We start from the raw sequence: 19415 nt of genomic DNA, 5'->3' as shown, positions 1-19415 counted from the left end.
TTTTTTTTGTATGTACAATCGCGTTGAGCCTATAGGTAATGCCAGGATGGAATTTAAGAGACATCAGGTAGAATCATTTTGATATATAGTGGGATCCTAATATATATACTCGGTGCACTAGAGTACGGATCGGGATATTGACAGCTCTAACCGAGGAAGAGACAAACATATCCCAGGTATGGGCTGCGCGCCGGAGAAGACTCGATCGCGAGTCCCTAGCAGCAGACTCAGCTACTCGCCTACTGCAGTTGCTGCCAACAAAAATACCCTACGACTACGACTACGAGGAGCAGCACCAGCACCAGCACCAGCCAGCCACAGGCACCAGGTAAGCACAGTGGGCCACGCAAAGCAATCGCGAGGCGGGGCGGGGCCGCGGGTACGTCCCCGTCATTGCGCCCCCCCCCCCCCCCCCCCCCCCCCCCCTCCCGCTGCGCACCACGTGGGCTCCCCTGTCCGCGTCGCGAAGCGCAAATTCATTCTTGGACTCGCGGCCCGTTCAAACCGCCCACCACTCTACTCTCCTCCACCCGCGCCGCCCGTCGTCGAGCTTCCCTCCCCTGCTCTGTCCCCGCGACTCCACCCTCTCTCTATAAATACAACCGCCGGCTCCTATCCCAAATCATCCATCACATTCTCAAGTACCGCCGCCACACCAACAGTGGAGAGTCCATCCTCCGCCGCCGCCCAGGCAATAACCCACTCGATCACGCAGAAACCCCCGCACGCGATCCCACGCCAATTCAGCCACCGCCGATGCAGGGTCTCGCCCCGCCCACCTCTGTCTCCATACACCGGCACCTGCCGGCCGGGTCCAGGGCCCGGGCCTCCAACTCCGTCAGGTTCTCGCCGCGCGCCGTCCGCTCCGTGCCGCACGAGTGCCTCCAGGCGCCGTTCCACGCCGACCTGCCGGCACCGTCCAAGAAGCCCACCGCCATTGCCGTCCCGAGGCACGCCGCGGCGCCGCGCAAGTCTGGCGGCGGCGGCGGCAAGAAGCAGCTCAACCTATTCCAGCGCGCGGCGGCGGCCGCGCTCGACGCGTTCGAGGAGGGGTTCGTGGCCAACGTCCTCGAGCGGCCCCGCGGGCTGCCCAGCACGGCCGACCCAGCCGTGCAGATCGCCGGCAACTTCGCGCCCGTCGGGGAGAGGCTGCCCGTGCATCGGCTCCCCGTCTCCGGCCGCATCCCGCCCTTCATCAGCGGCGTCTACGCGCGCAACGGCGCCAACCCCTGCTTCGACCCCGTCGCCGGGCACCACCTCTTCGACGGCGACGGCATGGTGCACGCGCTGCGGATACGCGACGGCGTCGCCGAGTCCTACGCCTGCCGCTTCACCGAGACCGCGCGCCTGACCCAGGAGCGCGCGGTCGGCCGCCCCGTCTTCCCCAAGGCCATCGGCGAGCTGCACGGCCACTCCGGGATCGCGCGCCTCGCCCTGTTCTACGCGCGCGCCGCGTGCGGCCTCGTCGACCCCTCGGCCGGCACCGGCGTCGCCAACGCCGGACTCGTCTACTTCAACGGCCGCCTCCTCGCCATGTCCGAGGACGACCTGCCGTACCACGTCCGCGTCGCGGACGACGGCGACCTCGAGACCGTCGGCCGCTACGACTTCGACGGCCAGCTCGGCTGCCCCATGATCGCGCACCCCAAGCTGGACCCGGCCACCGGGGAGCTGCACGCGCTCAGCTACGAGGTCGTCAGGAGGCCCTACCTCAAGTACTTCTACTTCAGGCCCGACGGCACCAAGTCCGACGACGTGGAGATCCCGCTGGCCCAGCCCACCATGATCCACGACTTCGCCATCACCGAGAACTTGGTCGTGGTGCCCGACCACCAGGTGGTGTTCAAGCTGCAGGAGATGCTGCGCGGCGGGTCGCCCGTGGTGCTGGACAGGGAGAAGACGTCGCGCTTCGGCGTCCTCCCGAAGCGCGCCGCGGACGCGTCGGAGATGGCGTGGGTGGACGTGCCGGACTGCTTCTGCTTCCACCTGTGGAACGCGTGGGAGGACGAGGCGACGGGCGAGGTGGTGGTGATCGGCTCCTGCATGACCCCCGCCGACTCCATCTTCAACGAGTCGGACGTGCGGCTCGAGAGCGTGCTGACGGAGATCCGGCTGGACGCGCGCACGGGCCGGTCGACGCGCCGCGCCGTCCTGCCGCCGTCGCGGCAGGTGAACCTGGAGGTGGGCATGGTGAACCGCAACCTCCTGGGGCGCAGGACGCGGTACGCGTACCTCGCGGTGGCCGAGCCGTGGCCCAAGGTCTCGGGCTTCGCCAAGGTGGACCTGGCCACGGGCGAGCTCGCCAGGTTCGAGTACGGCGAGGGCCGGTTCGGCGGCGAGCCCTGCTTCGTGCCCATGGACCCCGCCGCGGCCCACCCGCGCGGCGAGGACGACGGGCACGTGCTCGCCTTCGTCCACGACGAGCGCGCCGGCACGTCCGAGCTCCTGGTGGTCAATGCCGCCGACATGCGGCTGGAGGCCACCGTCCGGCTCCCGTCCCGCGTGCCCTTCGGCTTCCACGGCACCTTCATCACGGGCGCGGAGCTCGAGGCCCAGGCCTGAGTGACTCAGCTCCACGTTTCTTGGAGGAGGAGGAACAGAGGAGCCATGGATCAGGGGGAGGAGTCGCCAGAGGGAGTCTAGAATCTAGATCAGTTCCCCGGGGTCTTCCCGTCCCCATCTCACCACAGGCTGTACAGTTGCTTTTGTTTTTCTTTCTTCTTTTCATTTCATTTCACACTAGTGTAAGTAAAATTGGGATAGTGGCAGCTTAGAGAGAGATTATTAGTAGCAGTAGGGAGAGAGAGAGAGAGAGAGGAGAAAGGCGCCCAGCTCGTAGCTTTTCAGCTGCTGCTTGCTTCTAGAGAATAGAGATCGAGCAGCCAGAGCTCAGCTGGTGGCGCCTCTTGCTAGTATAGAATTTCCCCCCTTCTTCCTTTTCCTTTGATGACATGGATATGCATCCACCTCCAGCTCCATCTCCAGTTGTTGTCACCCAGTCCAGTGGGCTGGGGTGTCTAGGATCGGTTGCTGCTACTTGATCGCCATTGCCACCCAGTTGGTGCTGCTGCTGCTGAGGTGTTGTGTGTGTACATTTGTTCATTAATATAATAATAATATGATGATTGTATAAGAATTAAGAACGGTGACGGTTTCTGTTCGGAGATCGAATTTCGTTTGTCTGTGTGTCGTGATGCCGGCCGGGACAAGCAGAGCCTTCGCTGTCGACGGGCACACAGCAGCATTGCGTTGCTGGTGTGGTGCGTGCCAGACGCAGACGGGAATCTGCTTCCTCCACAGCAACCGGGCGCTCCTCTGCTTTTTGTCCACTTGACCACTTGTGCGCGGGGGCCGGGGGCGCGCTTTGGTTCTTTGCTGCCAACCAATGTACTCCGATGTCGTAAGGACCGCGTGTGTTTGGACGCTGCTGCTGCTGGTGGTGGTGTCGATTTATGCCCAACAACAAGTGGACGACGGGGCTATGTGCTAACGCACGGGGGTGAACCGGGGATTTGTCGTGTCTGCGATGCGGTTCGTCGCTGTAGATGATGAGGTCATGAGGGCTTCCAACTTCCAAGATGCTGTCCAGCGTCGACGGGCATTGCGATCGTGTGGAGCAAGCTTCAGAGAGAACTTGATTCCGAGTCGGGCGGCTCGCTGCTGGGCAACTCTTCTTCTGTTCGCCCAACTCAACTGGATCTTGAATTCTGAATGAACGCAGGCTCTTGATTCTGCTCGATCGCACATCATAAACGGGGTACAGGAAGAGGGCCGGGGAAAAAAAAGGCGCGGCGAGTCCTTTCTGTCAGCTTGCATGCCAAGAGGCAAGAGGCAGGCGACGCTGGACATGGTCTACTTCTTGCAGCACCCGTTTTAAATTTTTGCCGCGTGCGTCGCGTTCTTTTCGTGCGACGAGTGCGTGGATGCGCTTGCCGTCGCTGCTGCTGCTGCCGCCGAACGCCTATAGGCCAAGAGTTAGCGGCAGGCCGCATGAGGCATGAACAATAAATGTGACGGATTCGCCTAGTCCCCCTTGCTGTGCTTTGCCGTCGTGTTCCACACCCGCTCTGGTGCGGCAACCGGGTCCCTCTCGGGTCGGGGGTTATACTATACATTGTTGCTCCGCTGCTTGGAGTGCGCTGCTTTTGCCGCGCGCGCCCGGCACGAACGCGAAGACGTCGCGGCACAGATCGCGCCGGCCACGCGCACCCCGATCACGCTGTTCCGCTTTCCCAGTGCGTGTGCGTGCGACCGCGACGCCGGCCTGGGCCTCCCGCGCGAGCCGGGCACGGACATATTTCCCTTGCTTTTGCTTGGAGTGCGCTTTGTGCATGCCCGGCTCCGCGTGTGCAGTCAGACCGGCCGCGGCCAGGGGAGGGAGAGAGTGCTGAACATAATAAGCCTTTCGCCGTCGATCCAGCCATCGGCATCATATCGGCAACCGGCCGGCCGCCAGACAGGGACGAGCGCGCATCCCTCCGGCTGGCATGCACGGCAGGGAACTGCCACCCGGCGACGGCGTGCGTGCGTCCGCCAGGCCGCCACGCGTACACGCTCGCGCGCGCGCGGCTGCAACCGAAGCGCCGGTGACCTGCCGCCCGGGGCCGGCCGTCGTACGTCCTTGTCGTCGCGCCGCCGACACCGCGCCGGGCCGTTGGTGGTGCGCGCCATCGACGGCGTCTGGGCGTTGCCGGCTCGTCGTGGCAGCCGCGCTAATTAGGAACAGAGGGGGAGGGATGTCTGCATGCGCACGTCGTGCCTCGCCGAGGCGACACTGGTACGGGGAGATCAGGGCAGCCGCCGGTTCTTGTGTCAGGCTGAGTCCAATGCACAGCCTCCCTCTCGCCCCCGCCACGTCAGCTCTCACATCCACTCTCGCCCCTGCTGCTCCAGTGCACAGGCTGCAGCAGGCTACAGCCTCAGGCTATAGCACACGTGGACCAATCAGAAGCCGCCACCTCACTGTCGCCCCTCGCTCTCGCCCGCGAAGACGCATCGCCAATGCGTCACCCCGCTCTCGCCTGCCTATCGCCGGGCGGTGGCAGTAGCGCCCGCCGGGTCGCTCTCGCCCGCCTCCAGCCTCGCTCTCGCCTCCTGCTGGGCGCTATCGCCCTCACTATAGCCTGCATTGGCACCAGCCTCAAAATCGTGCCGGCACTTGATTGCCGTTTTGGGTGGCAACGTCGCATCCACGCCAACAATATATGGGGCATCTCAATCCATATGCTTGTTCGGTCGTTTCAGTTGGATCGTAGAACATTTGGTGAGATTAAGATAGATTTTAACTTATTATGGATTTAAACTAGATCAATATCATCCAATCCATATGGATTCAAATCAAAACAAACAAAAATTATATGGGTTTAAATCAATAGCAAGTTAAAATCTTTATTATTTTTTTCAATCATATCCAATTCATATAGTGTAGAACCTCTGTATGTATTTTTCGCTATCAGTCATCAACTGAGCTAGCCTTTTCGTTTTCTGCTAAAGTCAGCAACTGCATTGTTCTCTACAGTCACTCACTTTGACTATAAGCAAACATGTTTTGTGTGTGTGTTTAGACAATAAAAGAACCCTAAACCCACTTAGAGCTTGTTCGGTTATTTCTATACCATGTTGATTGAATGCGATTGAAAAAAAATATAAAAGATTTTGACTTGTTTGAGATTTAAATCCACTCAATCTACTTAATTCACATGGATTGAGAGTAAAACGATCAAACCCCCTGACAGGGTTTGCATGGATAATTTGGATAAAAATATTATCTCTCACATCTCAATTTTAATTACTTTACATCTGACTTGTACTACAGTTGCGCTGGTTATTTTGATATAATTTTTAAATATAATTGGTGTCACTAAAATTTGAACGTGGGGAAGTGAAAGTCCTATATTTAATTTTGTTAACTGAGATAACGAGTGGATTAACCTTTCACTAAGAAGATGCTTAAGATGGTTACTTCCACACCATGATGATGATTGATGAGCTCGACTTGAAGATGGATAAAGGATGATCAATCCAATTAAAATAAGCCTGGGTGCGCTCGAAGGCTTTAGCAGGTGATAAGATGGTCGTCCCCCAAAGCTACTAATACTTTGATGGATGTGTGACTGAGTTTAAAAAAAACAGTCCAAATTGTTCCACTTTGTATCTTATAACTTGTAACACTACTTTTCTTTTAGATGTGATGTAATGATCTTTGACTAAATTGAATATATGATGGGTAATAAGCTATGTGAGTCTTGATGATTGGTTCATGGAATGTAGCTCTATGATTGATCTTGCAAGCAACTCAAAGCTAGAGGAGGTTGTTGGATGCAACTCCGCGGAACTGCGTCAATCAAGAGGACAATCCAAGGTCCTGGCTGGTGGGCCACGCAGAACCCTCTTGTTGGCCATATGATCACATGAGTAGACCATTGTTGGGGAAGAAGGACGTGTGGTATAAATACCCCTCCCACCTTTTCAAGTGTTCTTTAAGCTTGCCATTTGTGTCCCCTGGCCCTAACTGTCCTTATACTCATATTCAAAATCAGAAGTAAGAATTAAATCCTTAATTCATCCATACGCCGCTAGAATTTGAATTGTGGTCGTCATTGTGTTGCCTTATTTCATTCCATCGCTTACAACATGTCAATCCCTTAATTACATCGCCATCTTTACTTAAAAATTCACTTAGGGATCTAGATGTACTCTCGACATGAGTACTCTCTTTGTCTTAAAAAAACTACCAGAATCGTCTTAAGTCAAACTATCTTGAGTTTGAACTAGTCACAACGGTTTGATAAAAAAAACTGTTTTTATCACTGCAACTACGTCTTTAATATAGAGGCTCTTAAGATATTTAAAATGGTATTTGCAAAAAAAATGGAGCCGTCTCTCTACAAAGAGACGTCTCTAACTCGTAACCCAAGTAGCAACAGACGTCTCACTCCCCACTGTATGAATTCGCCGTCTGTTCTATCGATCACATGCTGTACAAACACATTTACTTCTATAATTATAAATATATTATATTTGTAGATTCTCTATTGTATAATAGAGTCTCTTAGAGCATCTTCTACAATGTGTTCTATAAAAATGCCCTATAATTTAAAAATGAATGTACTTACACAGTTTAAGACATCAACAAAACATTTCGCTCTAACAGTAAAGCTTTAAATCTAGATTATAGGGCATCTCACTACGGTGTAGTATATTTGAGGCACTTGAGAGAGTGTCCTATAATTTTTTGACCAAATTTTATAAAATGAGACACTGTTAGAATATTTTTTTCTGCATAGAGCCTCATATTTTAATTTGAAGCACCAGGTTAAGGCATCGTTGGAGATGATCTTAGTTGTCTTTTATGTTTAGAGAACTGTTTTAATGTCTCTTCACTATACATTTTACGTGCCCTAACGGCTATCTAAAAAAAGACCTTTTACAAGACGGCCTAGAAAAAAAATCTTGTGGGTTAGAGATGACGATCTGACTGGTGATAATTAGTGCAAACTTGAATGGACAACGAGTTATCTTCCAAAGAAACTAAATGATCGCCTTGTCTGATCTCTTCGCCATGCATCTCACGGGTGAAAAGAAGAATTATCATGGCCGATGCTCTAGACAAGAACTCATATGTAGAGATAGCCTTATTTCGCAGACGTGCCTTTGTCTTAGCAAAAGCAGCCGTCGTAGTGATGGCATCAGGCCGAATAAGAGAACTCGAGATGGAGCGTCATCTTTGAAAGGTTTCAGACGATCTCAGGCCCTACGCACGATCCTTATGACACGTTTGAGTTTGGTCGGATAATCAACTAGAATAAAGCAGGTTTTTTTAGAATGAAGTCATTTTATTTTGTGTTTAGCATAAAGAGCATAGCTGCTCTATTTCTTTTGTTAAACGGTAGAATAGAGTAGAGCCGCTACGTTCTTTGTTTGGTTTGAGAGTTATATAAGTGTAGATAGAAAGAGATCGTTCGCATTTAGTCGTTTTGTTAGAGCGAAAACATTTTAACTATTTATAATAAATTTCTATATAGAGACTCAAGAAGTGGCTTCGCTCCTATATTATTAAAAAGCAAATATTTAGAAAATAGGAACGGAAGCGTTCTATTATTCTGCGCTAGTAAACCAAACGCACCCTAGTTTCATGCCCGCAAAGCTGCATGCACAATCCCCACTTTCTGGCTCAAGCAATGCACACTCCTGTAGTTCTCTACCATCTTTGTGGCTCATTTAGGTCCAATATTAATTCGACGAAGCTCGAACGGCTCTAGCTCTCCGGTTTCCCCGTGCACGATAGCAATGGAGCTCTGTTTGCAGCCATGCCAAACAACATTTGGAAAGGCATCCTTTGATCCGCATAAACATAATTTCCTACAGCAAATAAACTACATAAATTCGCAAATCAGTCATGGGCCTGAAATTGCTACTGATGACCACCTAACCAGAACCTAATGCTGTGCGCATGCTCTCTATCCCTCCATGGAAAATCCTGAGGTCCAACCGGTGCTGTGCGCATGCTCTATAGCAGCTCGTCAGCTCCGATCTCAAACGATCTTTCTGCGCAAGATTCCTCCAGCTCCTGTGGCCTGCAGGCCTCCACTCAGTCCTGTGCCAGCAGCAGCAGCAAGTCCTCATGACTTCCAAGCCCCGAAGCCTGACGAATCATGCAGCTGAGCTGACAGCACTCGAAGATACCCTCCCAGAGTTTCTGTGAGAGTTTGTGCCCAAGGAGTAGACAGTCCAGTTTGGTAGCTGAATGATCTGCGAGTAGCTTAGGAAAATGCCCCGGTACCAAACACTAGGAGGACTACCGCGAGTAGCTAGCCGGAGCGAGTCCCAGGTCCAGGATGAGTCCACGATGACAGAGATATATGCTCTCGCTACCGGCCGCCGCATGGCGGCTTCTGTTCTGTGGAGGAGACATCGGTACTGGTGGTGGCATGGCATGTCACACGTCTCGTCTCATCTCAATTATGCCAGAGCCCCTCTCATTGGTTCCACTAATTGCAGTAGTCTTCTACGATAATGACCTTGTGCATCTGATGTCACGGGGAAAAATGCTTGTTCAGTCCAACGGCAGCCTCGCCTACTCAGGGAGGCACCAAACTGGTTAGGGCTAGTTTGGCAGGCAAGCCGGAGATAATCGGATGAGCTAAAATCTCCTTTTTATTTAATTTTAAATAAAAAGAAAATTGTAGTCCCTTAAATTTTTTCTAGTTTTGTGGCTCCCAAATTAACACTTATCCATGTGTTGGTTACCAGTTGACCGTCGTGTAAGAGAGAGATCCTTGGCCAGATGTAACACTTCATGTTAGCAGAAACGACAAGTAAAACGAAGTAGATCAACCAACAAACCACATAGCACAACACAAAATTTTACGTGGGAAACTCTTCAATGCGAAAGAAAAAACCACGGACACAGCCAGATGAAATCTTTACTATAATGTAGAGTATAATATGGAGTGTTTACATAACGCCGGTTTTAGCGGCCTTACAAGAATAATAATGATGATGCAGTGAGAACCGAGAACCCTGATATGCATAATTTGGATCAACAACTCAACACTTTGGGCACATGGCGCGGCCCTACTTGCGGCGCAGGAAACATGGAGGTTGGGCACATGGAATAATATCTTCGGTTTTTAAGGTGGTGGTGGTATCTTCGTAACCGAAGTGTCTGTCGTGTTCAGATTCTGGACTAATGTGAATACTACTACTAATAACCTTGACTTGACGGCAGACAGCTTTGGGCATGGCATGAGGTCTTCAGAACCAGAATATGAGCCATGTCCAGATCCTCGACAACATCAACATTAACCTCGAAGATACTTGGTGGGACCCTGGGCTTACACGAGACACGCTTGATCTGTGTCTATGTAGGGAGACATGGCAATATGCATGCCCTGGGCAAAGCGAGCAGGCGTTGATGCCAGTGAACACTGGAGGATAGTTCAACATATGGTCTAAGGTAGCCTGGAAAGAGGGGCACAAGTGGCACAACCAATTTGAAGTGTTTTTTGTTGTTGTTCATTGTATCAGTTATGAAACGGCGGAGTTGGGGTTAGGACTAGCACCAACCACCAAGGATCTTGAAATATGACATCTCTGCATTAAATTAGTGAGACCAACAAAATTCTGTTTGAAGTTTGAACAGATATGAGTATATAGAAACACAGGTACAGTCCTATAGTCTAGAAGGATACAATCAGATACCATATAAGTCTAAAGATATTAAGCAAGACTGCTACAGCTGGTCTAGGGGTACTTTATTCTTCAGTTTAGCCTGTGGAAATGGAGGATCAAAACAATGTAACTGTTATGCAAAATATACTAAGTAGGAAAACAAAGATTCATTATAACCACTGCATCATCAACTTATAAGAATAAGACACAACACAAGCGACTGCAGAAACAGAATAGTATGTGCATATCAGAACTTTACAAATCAAATCTTCATAGTTCAAAGATAACACGGAGAGAACATTTGGAATGCTAATTTTGTTTGGCATGTAGGTTCAAAATTGTACTAATTGAATCCAGTGACTCAATATAAGCAGAATGTACAGATAAGCTGACTAAGAAGCGCCCAACAGTACACATGGTGTTTTAGGGAAGGATGCTGCAAGCCTGCATATATATTATGATGTATCATTACCAACAAGCAGTACATATGGTGGTGTTCAATACAAAATCAGCACAATATTTTGATTTGACTGTAGTAGTATGGGCTTTGGGGATAGTATTTTTCCAATTTTTCATCAAGTACTTTGTTTCTTTGGCATGGTGGCAGGCGGTTAATCACATGGCAAATTTCATCAGGAAAGTATTTAACAATTGCACTGCTGATTACATGCTATCCCTTACCTTGCCAGTCATACGACTAAGCCTACTATGTAAATGAACATGCTTTTATATGATTTTCATATCATGACTGCTTTAGCACTTCAGCAGATGGTAAGTTTTCTCCTTGTTGGGGGCCTCTATTGTCGAAGATCCTCAAAACCCTTTATTGTCAAACTCAAAAGGTGTGTTTTAGGTACAACGCGAAAGATCAACAAAGATACCATTCGCCAAAAGTAGCTTACAAACCAGAAGAAGCTACATAGCCTCGTCTGAGCATAGACGTCGTCGATACGTGGCGAAGGAGGTGGCTTCGGCTTCGAAGGTTTTGGTGCACGAAGTAAAGAAGAAAAAGGCTCGGGAGGCTTGTCGAGCGTGGGAAGAAAAGAAGAAAAGATAGTCTTGCCCCTGTGGGACTTGTAAATCTTGTTTGTAAGATTCATGAACATGTTTGTAATTTCATACGAAACTGTATCTTGTGACTATAAATAGAGTAGCAATGTTATGCATTTAAGAGGCATATGGGGCTTGGAACACGGACCTACTTCGCCCTTGAAGATACTTTTGAATTCTCAAATGTGAAGTCCAAGGTATATATGTAAATATTTATCATGTTACTGAGACGAAACAAACTTTATCAAGAAGGGAAATGAGTATTCGCTCTTATTTGTCAGGGATGAAACGAACTCGAAAGGAAATGAGTGTCTAATATAAATATTTGTCACTATCCTCATCCTCGGAAGCAACACTGGCTTCCATGTCCTGTTCATCCAACTCGTCTTCGTCGTCATACTCACCATTTTCATCATCCTCTCCTACGGCACCAAATTCATCCCCAATGATTTGTTCACTGCGACTACTCCTTCAGTCTTTGCCCTTGCCCTTTCCAACCCCCTCTTTGCCCATATGCATCAAATGAATATACTGATAAGTGATAATGATACCTTATCACCATCACGGATTCACGGGTACGGTGTGCGGCAGTCAGTCAGTCAGTGTCCTCAGCTTGTAGAAAATCCCAGGGTGCCTAGCCACCACGTTCCTGAACCCCGGTGGCAGCCGGCCGCAGCGCCTCCCCAAGCTGGACCAGCACCTCCTTCTCCATCTTCTTCCACACCGTGAGACTCAGGACCTCGTGCAGCACCGCCACAGTCCTCGTCCCCGTAATGTTACTCCTTGGCGCCAGGCGCGACCCACCCTCATAGGGCGAAATGTACGGCAGCCTCTGCCAATCGTCCAGCTATTTGCGCGCCTTCTTGTGGAGCTCGAATCCTCTGGGAACGAGAGTGGGAAGGCGACCGCGTCGCCGACCTTGTAGCCGCCGGTGCGCTGCGCGTAGACCTGCATCACCGACACGGCAGGGTTCTTCCTGTAGCAGACGAGCTCTCGAGGAGGCTTCCGTCCGGGGAGAGTAGTCCGGGAAGTCCGACGCGCGGAAGAGAGTGCAGCAGCACGTCGTGCGGCGGCGGCGGCGGCGAGGAGGAACGGCACTAGGTGGTGCTCCCGCTCCACGACGTGGTCGAGGGCCCCCGGTCTCGCGCTCACGGCACGCGCGCCTCAAGGAGGCGCCGACGGTGCACGCCACACCCGCGGCAGCGGCGGCAGAGGCATTGGGAGGCAGCCAGCCGAAATGCGGCGGCGGGTGGGAACGGGGAAGAGAGTCGATCGATCGAGCCAAGGAAAGGGGAGATCGGACGGTGGTCGGTGGTGTCTATTTTTAGGTGGAGTGCCGAGAGTCTCGGTCAAATTGAGGTCCAGCAGCATGGCGCAACGGCGGGGAGTGAAACGGTGGGCAACGACCAAAGAGGCACATTTTTTTGGCGGTTTCTCAACGTCGATTGATGCGGTGGTGATTTGTGAGAGACTGCGACCTCTCATCTCATTGTCAGGTGATGATGTTTCGTATGATGCATGCTTGTTTCAACATCCATCGATACCGTGCTTGTTTTATTTATGATTAAAAACAACAGTGCTTGTTTTAAAACTGAATTCTTGCCGTTCATCCGGCGAATTGCCCTTTTGGTTGTGCAGGAATTTGGTCTTCGACGCAGGAGAGACGAACGACGCACTCACGAACGAAGCGCGAGTGAGCATGGCAGGATTGCTGGCGATACAATGAATGAATCGAACTGATCCGCTGGAGGCGCCTCCTTCCCCTGCATTGCATTGCTTCCATCACGAGAGGAGGGCGACTGATTGATTTCCACACGTGGTGGGTGGCGGCGCGCTCCTAGGTTTCAATCTGACGACGACGACGGCGACGACACGAGCTCGCAAGATGTCGTACGACCAGTCGGCTTTCCAGGTCGACTACATGGGCGTCGGCGCCGGCGCCGGCGTCAGCGCGTCCCGGCGGCGGTTCATGCCTTCGGAGTCGCTGGCCCGCGGCGTCATCACGCACGGCTCGGCGCAGCTGCGCACCATCGGGCGGTCGCTCCGGGCCGGCGCCACCATGGCGGCCGTGTTCCAGGAGGACCTCAAGAACACCTCCCGGCGCATCTTCGACCCGCAGGACCCGGTGCTGGTGCGCCTCAACCGCGCCTTCTTCATCTCCTGCATCGTGGCCATCGCCGTGGACCCCATGTTCTTCTACCTGCCCATGGTCACCGACGAGGGCAACCTGTGCGTGGGCATCGACCGCTGGCTCGCCATCTCCACCACCGTCGTGCGCTGCGTGGTGGACCTCTTCTTCCTGGGCCGCATCGCGCTGCAGTTCCGCACCGCCTACATCAAGCCGTCCTCCAGGGTGTTCGGGCGCGGCGAGCTCGTGATCGACACCGCGCTCATCGCCCGCCGCTACATGCGCCGCTTCTTCTCCGCGGACCTCATGTCCGTGCTCCCGCTGCCCCAGGTGGTCATCTGGAAGTTCCTGCACCGGTCCAAGGGCACCGCCGTGCTGGACACCAAGAACAGCCTGCTCTTCATCGTCTTCATCCAGTACGTCCCGCGCGTGGTGCGCATCTACCCCATCTCCTCGGAGCTCAAGCGCACCAGCGGCGTCTTCGCCGAGACCGCCTACGCCGGCGCCGCCTACTACCTCCTCTGGTACATGCTGGCCAGCCACATCGTCGGCGCCTTCTGGTACCTGCTGTCCATCGAGCGGGTCAGCGACTGCTGGAGGAACGCGTGCGACGAGTTCCCCGGGTGCAACCAGATCTACATGTACTGCGGCAACGACCGGCAGCTGGGGTTCCTGGAGTGGCGCACCATCACCCGGCAGGTGATCAACGAGACGTGCGAGCCCAAGCGGGACGGCAGCATCCCCTTCAACTACGGCATATACTCGCCGGCCGTCGTGTCGGACGTGCTCAAGTCCAAGGACACCACCTCCAAGCTGCTCTTCTGCCTCTGGTGGGGGCTGGCCAACCTGAGCACCCTCGGGCAGGGGCTCAAGACCAGCATCTACACCGGGGAGGCGCTCTTCTCCATCGCGCTCGCCATCTTCGGCCTCATCCTCATGGCCATGCTCATCGGCAACATCCAGACCTATCTCCAGTCCCTCACCGTGCGCCTGGAGGAGATGCGCGTGAAGCAGCGCGACTCGGAGCAGTGGATGCACCACCGGCTGCTGCCGCCGGAGCTGCGCGAGCGCGTCCGCCGCTACGACCAGTACAAGTGGCTCAACACCCACGGCGTCGACGAGGAGGCGCTGGTGCAAAACCTGCCCAAGGACCTCCGCCGCGACATCAAGCGCCACCTCTGCCTCGGCCTCGTCCGCCGGGTGCCGCTCTTCGCCAACATGGACGAGCGCCTCCTGGACGCCATCTGCGAGCGCCTCAAGCCCAGCCTGTGCACGGAGCACACCTACATCACCCGGGAGGGCGACCCCGTCGACCAGATGGTCTTCATCATCCGCGGCAGCCTCGAGAGCATCACCACCGACGGCGGCCGCACGGGGTTCTACAACCGCAGCCTGCTCGAGGAGGGCGACTTCTGCGGGGAGGAGCTGCTCACGTGGGCGCTCGACCCCAAGGCCGGCGCCTGCCTGCCGTCGTCCACGCGCACCGTCATGGCGCTCTCGGAGGTGGAGGCCTTCGCGCTGCACGCCGAGGAGCTCAAGTTCGTGGCGGGGCAGTTCCGCCGGATGCACAGCAAGGCGGTGCAGCACACGTTCCGGTTCTACTCCCAGCAGTGGCGCACGTGGGCAGCCACCTACATCCAGGCGGCGTGGCGGCGGCACCTCAAGCGCAGAGCGGCCGAGCTGCGGCGCAGGGAGGACGAGGAGCTGGAGGAGGACGAAGGCAAGTCCAACAGAATCAGGACCACCATACTGGTGTCGCGGTTCGCAGCCAACGCTATGCGCGGCGTGCACCGGCAGCGCTCCAGGCGGGCAGTGGCCGTGTCCGAGCTGCTGATGCCCATGCCCAAGCCGCGTGAGCCCGACTTCGGCGACGACTACTAACGCCGAGTTTGGCGGGTGTATGTACTCTACTAGTTTTATACAGGTAGCAAGATGCCCAAAATCCCCGCGTATGGTGTTCTGCTTCTTGTACATGGAATATGATTCAAATACCCACTGGTGTAGAATCTTGAGACATTGGGTAATGTATGGCATGTTTGGTTTGTTGTCTAAGGCGTCACAACATGCCTAACTTTTCTGCCTAACTTTAGATTTTCAATTCGAACGACTAAGGTTAGACAGATTGTGACGCCTTAGATAGGAAACCAAACAGCTTCGTAGTATTTCTTGTTAGGGTGCGTTCGGTTCGAGAGTCAAATAGAACATAATGGTTCTATCCAGTATTTGAGAATACAGCTGTTATATTCTACGTTTAGCAAGAAGAACAGAGCCGCTTCATTTTTTGTTTGGTTGAATAGTATAATAGAGCAGAACCATTCCATTCCTTGGTAGGTTCGAGAGCCATATGAGTGTAGAGGGGAGGAGAGGAGAGAGAGCGCTCACGTTCGGAAGAACGCTCGCATCCGGTCGTTTTTTGGAGCGGGAGCGTTCCAACTACTTATAGTAAATTTTCATATGGAGATCCAGGAGCCACTCCCAGATAATTGGAATGGAGCCACTCTATTCTCCCCCACTCATCAACCAAACGCCTTAAACCTTGCTCCTATAGCTGCATGTTTGTTTTTTTCTATTATGCATACTGAAAGGGAATTAGGTTTACACCCTTTTCCTAACGGGGCGTTTGGATCCCTTCATTTTAAAGGAATTAGAATTCACTCAATAAAGTAACTTATTTAGTTTGGAATTTGGCATTCCACCACTTTCCAAAGTTCAGATATAAGCCTATCTCAAATTCATAGGGTGGAGGATAGGAAATGATTTTATGCATGAGTAGAATTTGTTTCTACTCTGTAACTTACATGACACTCTTCGTTCCGCACTTCTATAGTAAAAATGTAGCACATAAATATTTCGGACATCTTGCTAATAATAGTATACAAATATATTTTGTATAAAAGCGAATTACGGGGCGTTTGGATCCCTTCATTTTAAAGGAATTAGAATTCACTTAATAAAGTAACTTATTTAGTTTGGAATTTGGCATTCCACCACTTTCCAAAGTTCAGATATAAGCCTATCTCAAATTCATAGGGTGGAGGATAGGAAATGATTTTATGCATGATTAGAATTTGTTTCTAATCTATAACTTACATGACACTCTTCGTTCTACTCCTCTATAGTAAAAATGTAGCACATAAATATTCAGGACATCTTGCTAATAATATTATACAAATATATTTTGTATAAAAGTGAATTAACTTAATTAATATATGCCTAAATTACTATTATTAGAATGGAATTCAATTCCAGTGATCCAAACGGGGCGTTAGTTTAATTGATATATGCTTATATTACTATTATTAGAATGGAATTCAATTCCCGTGATCCAAACGGGGCGTAATTGATTTTGGTGGTTGAAATTGCCCAACACAAATAATTGGACTAACTAGTTTGCTCTAGTCTATAAGTTCTGCAGGTGCCAAAGGTTCACAATATGCCAATAAAAAGACCAAGAAAGGGTTCAAACAAAGAGAGCAAAAGACAACCCAAAGGCACCCTGGTCTGGCGCACTAGACTGTCCGGTGTGCCACCGGACAGTGTCCGGTGCACAACCGGACAGTGTCCGGTGCACCAGGACACTTGAAGCTGAACTCGCTACCTTCGGGAAATTCCAAGGGCACTCCGCTATAATTCACCGGACTGTCCGGTGAGTCACCGGACAGTGTCCGGTGCACATCAGACTGTCCGGTGTGCCAGCGGAGCAACGGCTACTTCGCGCGCAACGGTCGTCTGCAACCGCATTCAATGCGCTACAGTGCGCGCCAGAGTCAGAGCACGCGCAGTTGGCGCACCAGACAGTCTACAGGACCTGCCTGGTGCACCACCGGACAGCCCAGAGGCCCCACAAGTCAGAGCTCCAACGGTCGAACCCCAACGGTTTGCTGGCGTGGCTAGCGCACCGGACTGTCCGGTGCGCCATGCGACAGCAGCCTTCCAACGACCATTTTTGGTGGTTGGGGCTATAAATACCCCAACCACCCCACATTCAATGGCATCCAAGTTTCTACACTTCTACACCTTACAAGAGTTATAGCATTCAATACAAGACACACCAAAGAGATCAAATCCTCTCCCAACTCCACACAAAGCTTTAGTGATTAGAGAGAGAGATTTGTTGTGTTCATTTGAGCTCTTGCGCTTGGATTGCTTCTTTTCTTTCTCATTCTTCTTGTGATCATCTCAATTGTAACCGAGGCAAGAGACACCAATTGTGTGGTGGTCCTTGCGGGGACTTGTTGTCCCGTTTGATTGAGAAGAGAAGCTCACTCGGTCCGAGTGACCGTTTGAGAGAGGGAAAGGGTTGAAAGAGACCCGGTCTTTGTGACCACCTCAACGGGGAGTAGGTTTGCAAGAACCGAACCTCGGTAAAACAAATCATCGTGTCTCGCTCTTTATTTGCTCACGATTTGTTTTGCGCCCTCTCTCTCGGACTCGGTTATACTTCTAACGCTATCCCGGCTTGTAGATTGTGCTTAAGTTTGTAAAATTCAGATTCGCCCTATTCACCCCCCTCTAGGCGACTTTCAATTGGTATCAGAGCCCGGTGCTTCATTAGAGCCTAACCGCTCAAAGTGATGTCGGGAGCATCCGCCAAGAGGGATCTAGGGACCGGCGACAAGTCCGCAAGCTCGGGAAGAACACACTCAAGGGAGTCCGCCCACAAGCACAAGGAGGAATCCTCTTCCTCCAACAAGTCCCATCGGATGGGTGACAAGAAGAAGAAGATGAGGAAAGTGGTCTACTACGAGACCGATTCTTCGTCACCCTCCACCTCCGGCTCGGAATCGGCCCACAAGCGCAAGAAGTATAGTAAGATGCCCCTTCGCTATCCTCGCATTTCTAGACGCACTCCATTACTCTCCGTTCCATTAGGCAAACCACCTATGTTTGAAGGTGAAGAGTATTCTATGTGGAGTGATAAAATGAGGCATCACCTAACCTCACTCCACAAAAGCATATGGGATATTTTTGAGTGTGGAGTGCAAGTACCAAAGAAGGGAGACAAGGATTACGACTCGGAGGAGGTCGAACAAATCCAACACTTCAACTCCCAAGCCACAACTATACTCCTCGCCTCTCTAAGTCGAGAGGAGTATAATAAGGTGCAAGGGTTGAAGAGCGCAAAGGAAATTTGGGACATGCTAAAGACCGCGCACGAAGGAGACGAGGTGACCAAGATCACCAAGCGAGAGACGATCGAGGGGGAGCTCGGTCGCTTCCGACTTCGCCAAGGGGAGGAGCCACAAGATATGTACAACCGGCTCAAGACCTTGGTGAACCAAGTGCGCAACCTCGGGAGCAAAAAATGGGATGACCACGAAATGGTTAAGGTTTGTTGGGGGCCTTCGGCTTACGAAGGTCCTCAAAAACAGGATTTGACAGTATTTCTGGAGTATAATGTGTGAACAGGTATCTTCGGACTCAAGTCGGTATCACAGCAGACCAGAATAATACGAAGGTTGATACAGCGCCGAAGGTGTGAGCAGGAAAGCTTCGGCGTGATAGCAAAAAATGAAACCGACTTAAAGATGAAAAGGCTATTCAGACCTCGATAGATTACTATAGAATTATTATCAAATGTAAAGGGCATAAATGTAATTTTGTATGGGCTGTGTCCTGTGCCTATAAATAGGTGAACAGTACCCCCGTACTGTTCACGCTGATCTGGCATTTGCTTTTGCGTCACACCTGTACTTTCATATACTTCCAAGCTGAAGGTACACTTGTAATTCAATGTTATTACTGTTTCCTCACGATAATAATATATAATTGCCTATGTTATCATTTATATTCTTTATAATCCATTCTTCATCATCGTTTGCCATGTTTATGAAGGTATGTCCTTCATAACCTTCGTTCAAAAGTCATTATATCCTAAGGGAAATAATGTTCCGAAGAACGAAGGACATTATAAATTAACATTTTCTGTGTTGCCTTGTTCTTAACTCATAGCATTTGAGAACAAGTCCCCAACATTGGCGCCCACCTCCGGTGAACTCACTTCCACTCTTTGAGTTTTTGAACACCTTCGCTATGGCTCCGAAGAAAGCTTCAGCAGCTGGCA

General features: G+C 51.6%; 2 protein-coding genes and 1 pseudogene across 2 annotated transcripts; 2 read left to right on the top strand and 1 right to left on the bottom strand.

The window, feature by feature from the left end:
* Positions 1-547: 547 nt before the first annotated feature.
* LOC103626043 (9-cis-epoxycarotenoid dioxygenase 1, chloroplastic-like) lies at positions 548-3047 on the top strand. Its single transcript, XM_008646423.2, has one exon. It carries the CDS (start codon positions 757-759, stop codon positions 2560-2562), a length of 1806 nt encoding a protein of 601 aa, XP_008644645.1. The 5' UTR covers positions 548-756; the 3' UTR covers positions 2563-3047.
* An 8469-nt stretch (positions 3048-11516) lies between these two features.
* Positions 11517-12441, bottom strand: LOC103628045 (protein ROOT PRIMORDIUM DEFECTIVE 1-like; annotated as a pseudogene).
* On the top strand, positions 11526-15396 carry LOC103626042 (putative cyclic nucleotide-gated ion channel 9). Its single transcript, XM_008646422.3, has 2 exons — positions 11526-12719; positions 12862-15396. Exon 2 carries the CDS (start codon positions 13109-13111, stop codon positions 15230-15232), a length of 2124 nt encoding a protein of 707 aa, XP_008644644.2. The 5' UTR covers positions 11526-12719; positions 12862-13108; the 3' UTR covers positions 15233-15396.
* The last annotated feature ends 4019 nt before the right edge of the window (positions 15397-19415 follow it).

This window comes from Zea mays, chromosome 5 (assembly GCF_902167145.1).
Source record: "Zea mays cultivar B73 chromosome 5, Zm-B73-REFERENCE-NAM-5.0, whole genome shotgun sequence".
Taxonomy (NCBI): domain Eukaryota; kingdom Viridiplantae; phylum Streptophyta; class Magnoliopsida; order Poales; family Poaceae; genus Zea; species Zea mays.
The sequence above is the reverse complement of the archived record's forward strand: the minus strand, read 5'-3'. Positions and strand labels throughout refer to the sequence as shown.

What these genes read in the sequence shown, in the direction of transcription:
- LOC103626043 (XM_008646423.2), top strand. Translation starts at nt 757, where the DNA reads ATGCAGGGTCTCGCCCCGCCCACCTCTGTCTCCATACACCGGCACCTG.
- LOC103626042 (XM_008646422.3), top strand. Translation starts at nt 13,109, where the DNA reads ATGTCGTACGACCAGTCGGCTTTCCAGGTCGACTACATGGGCGTCGGC.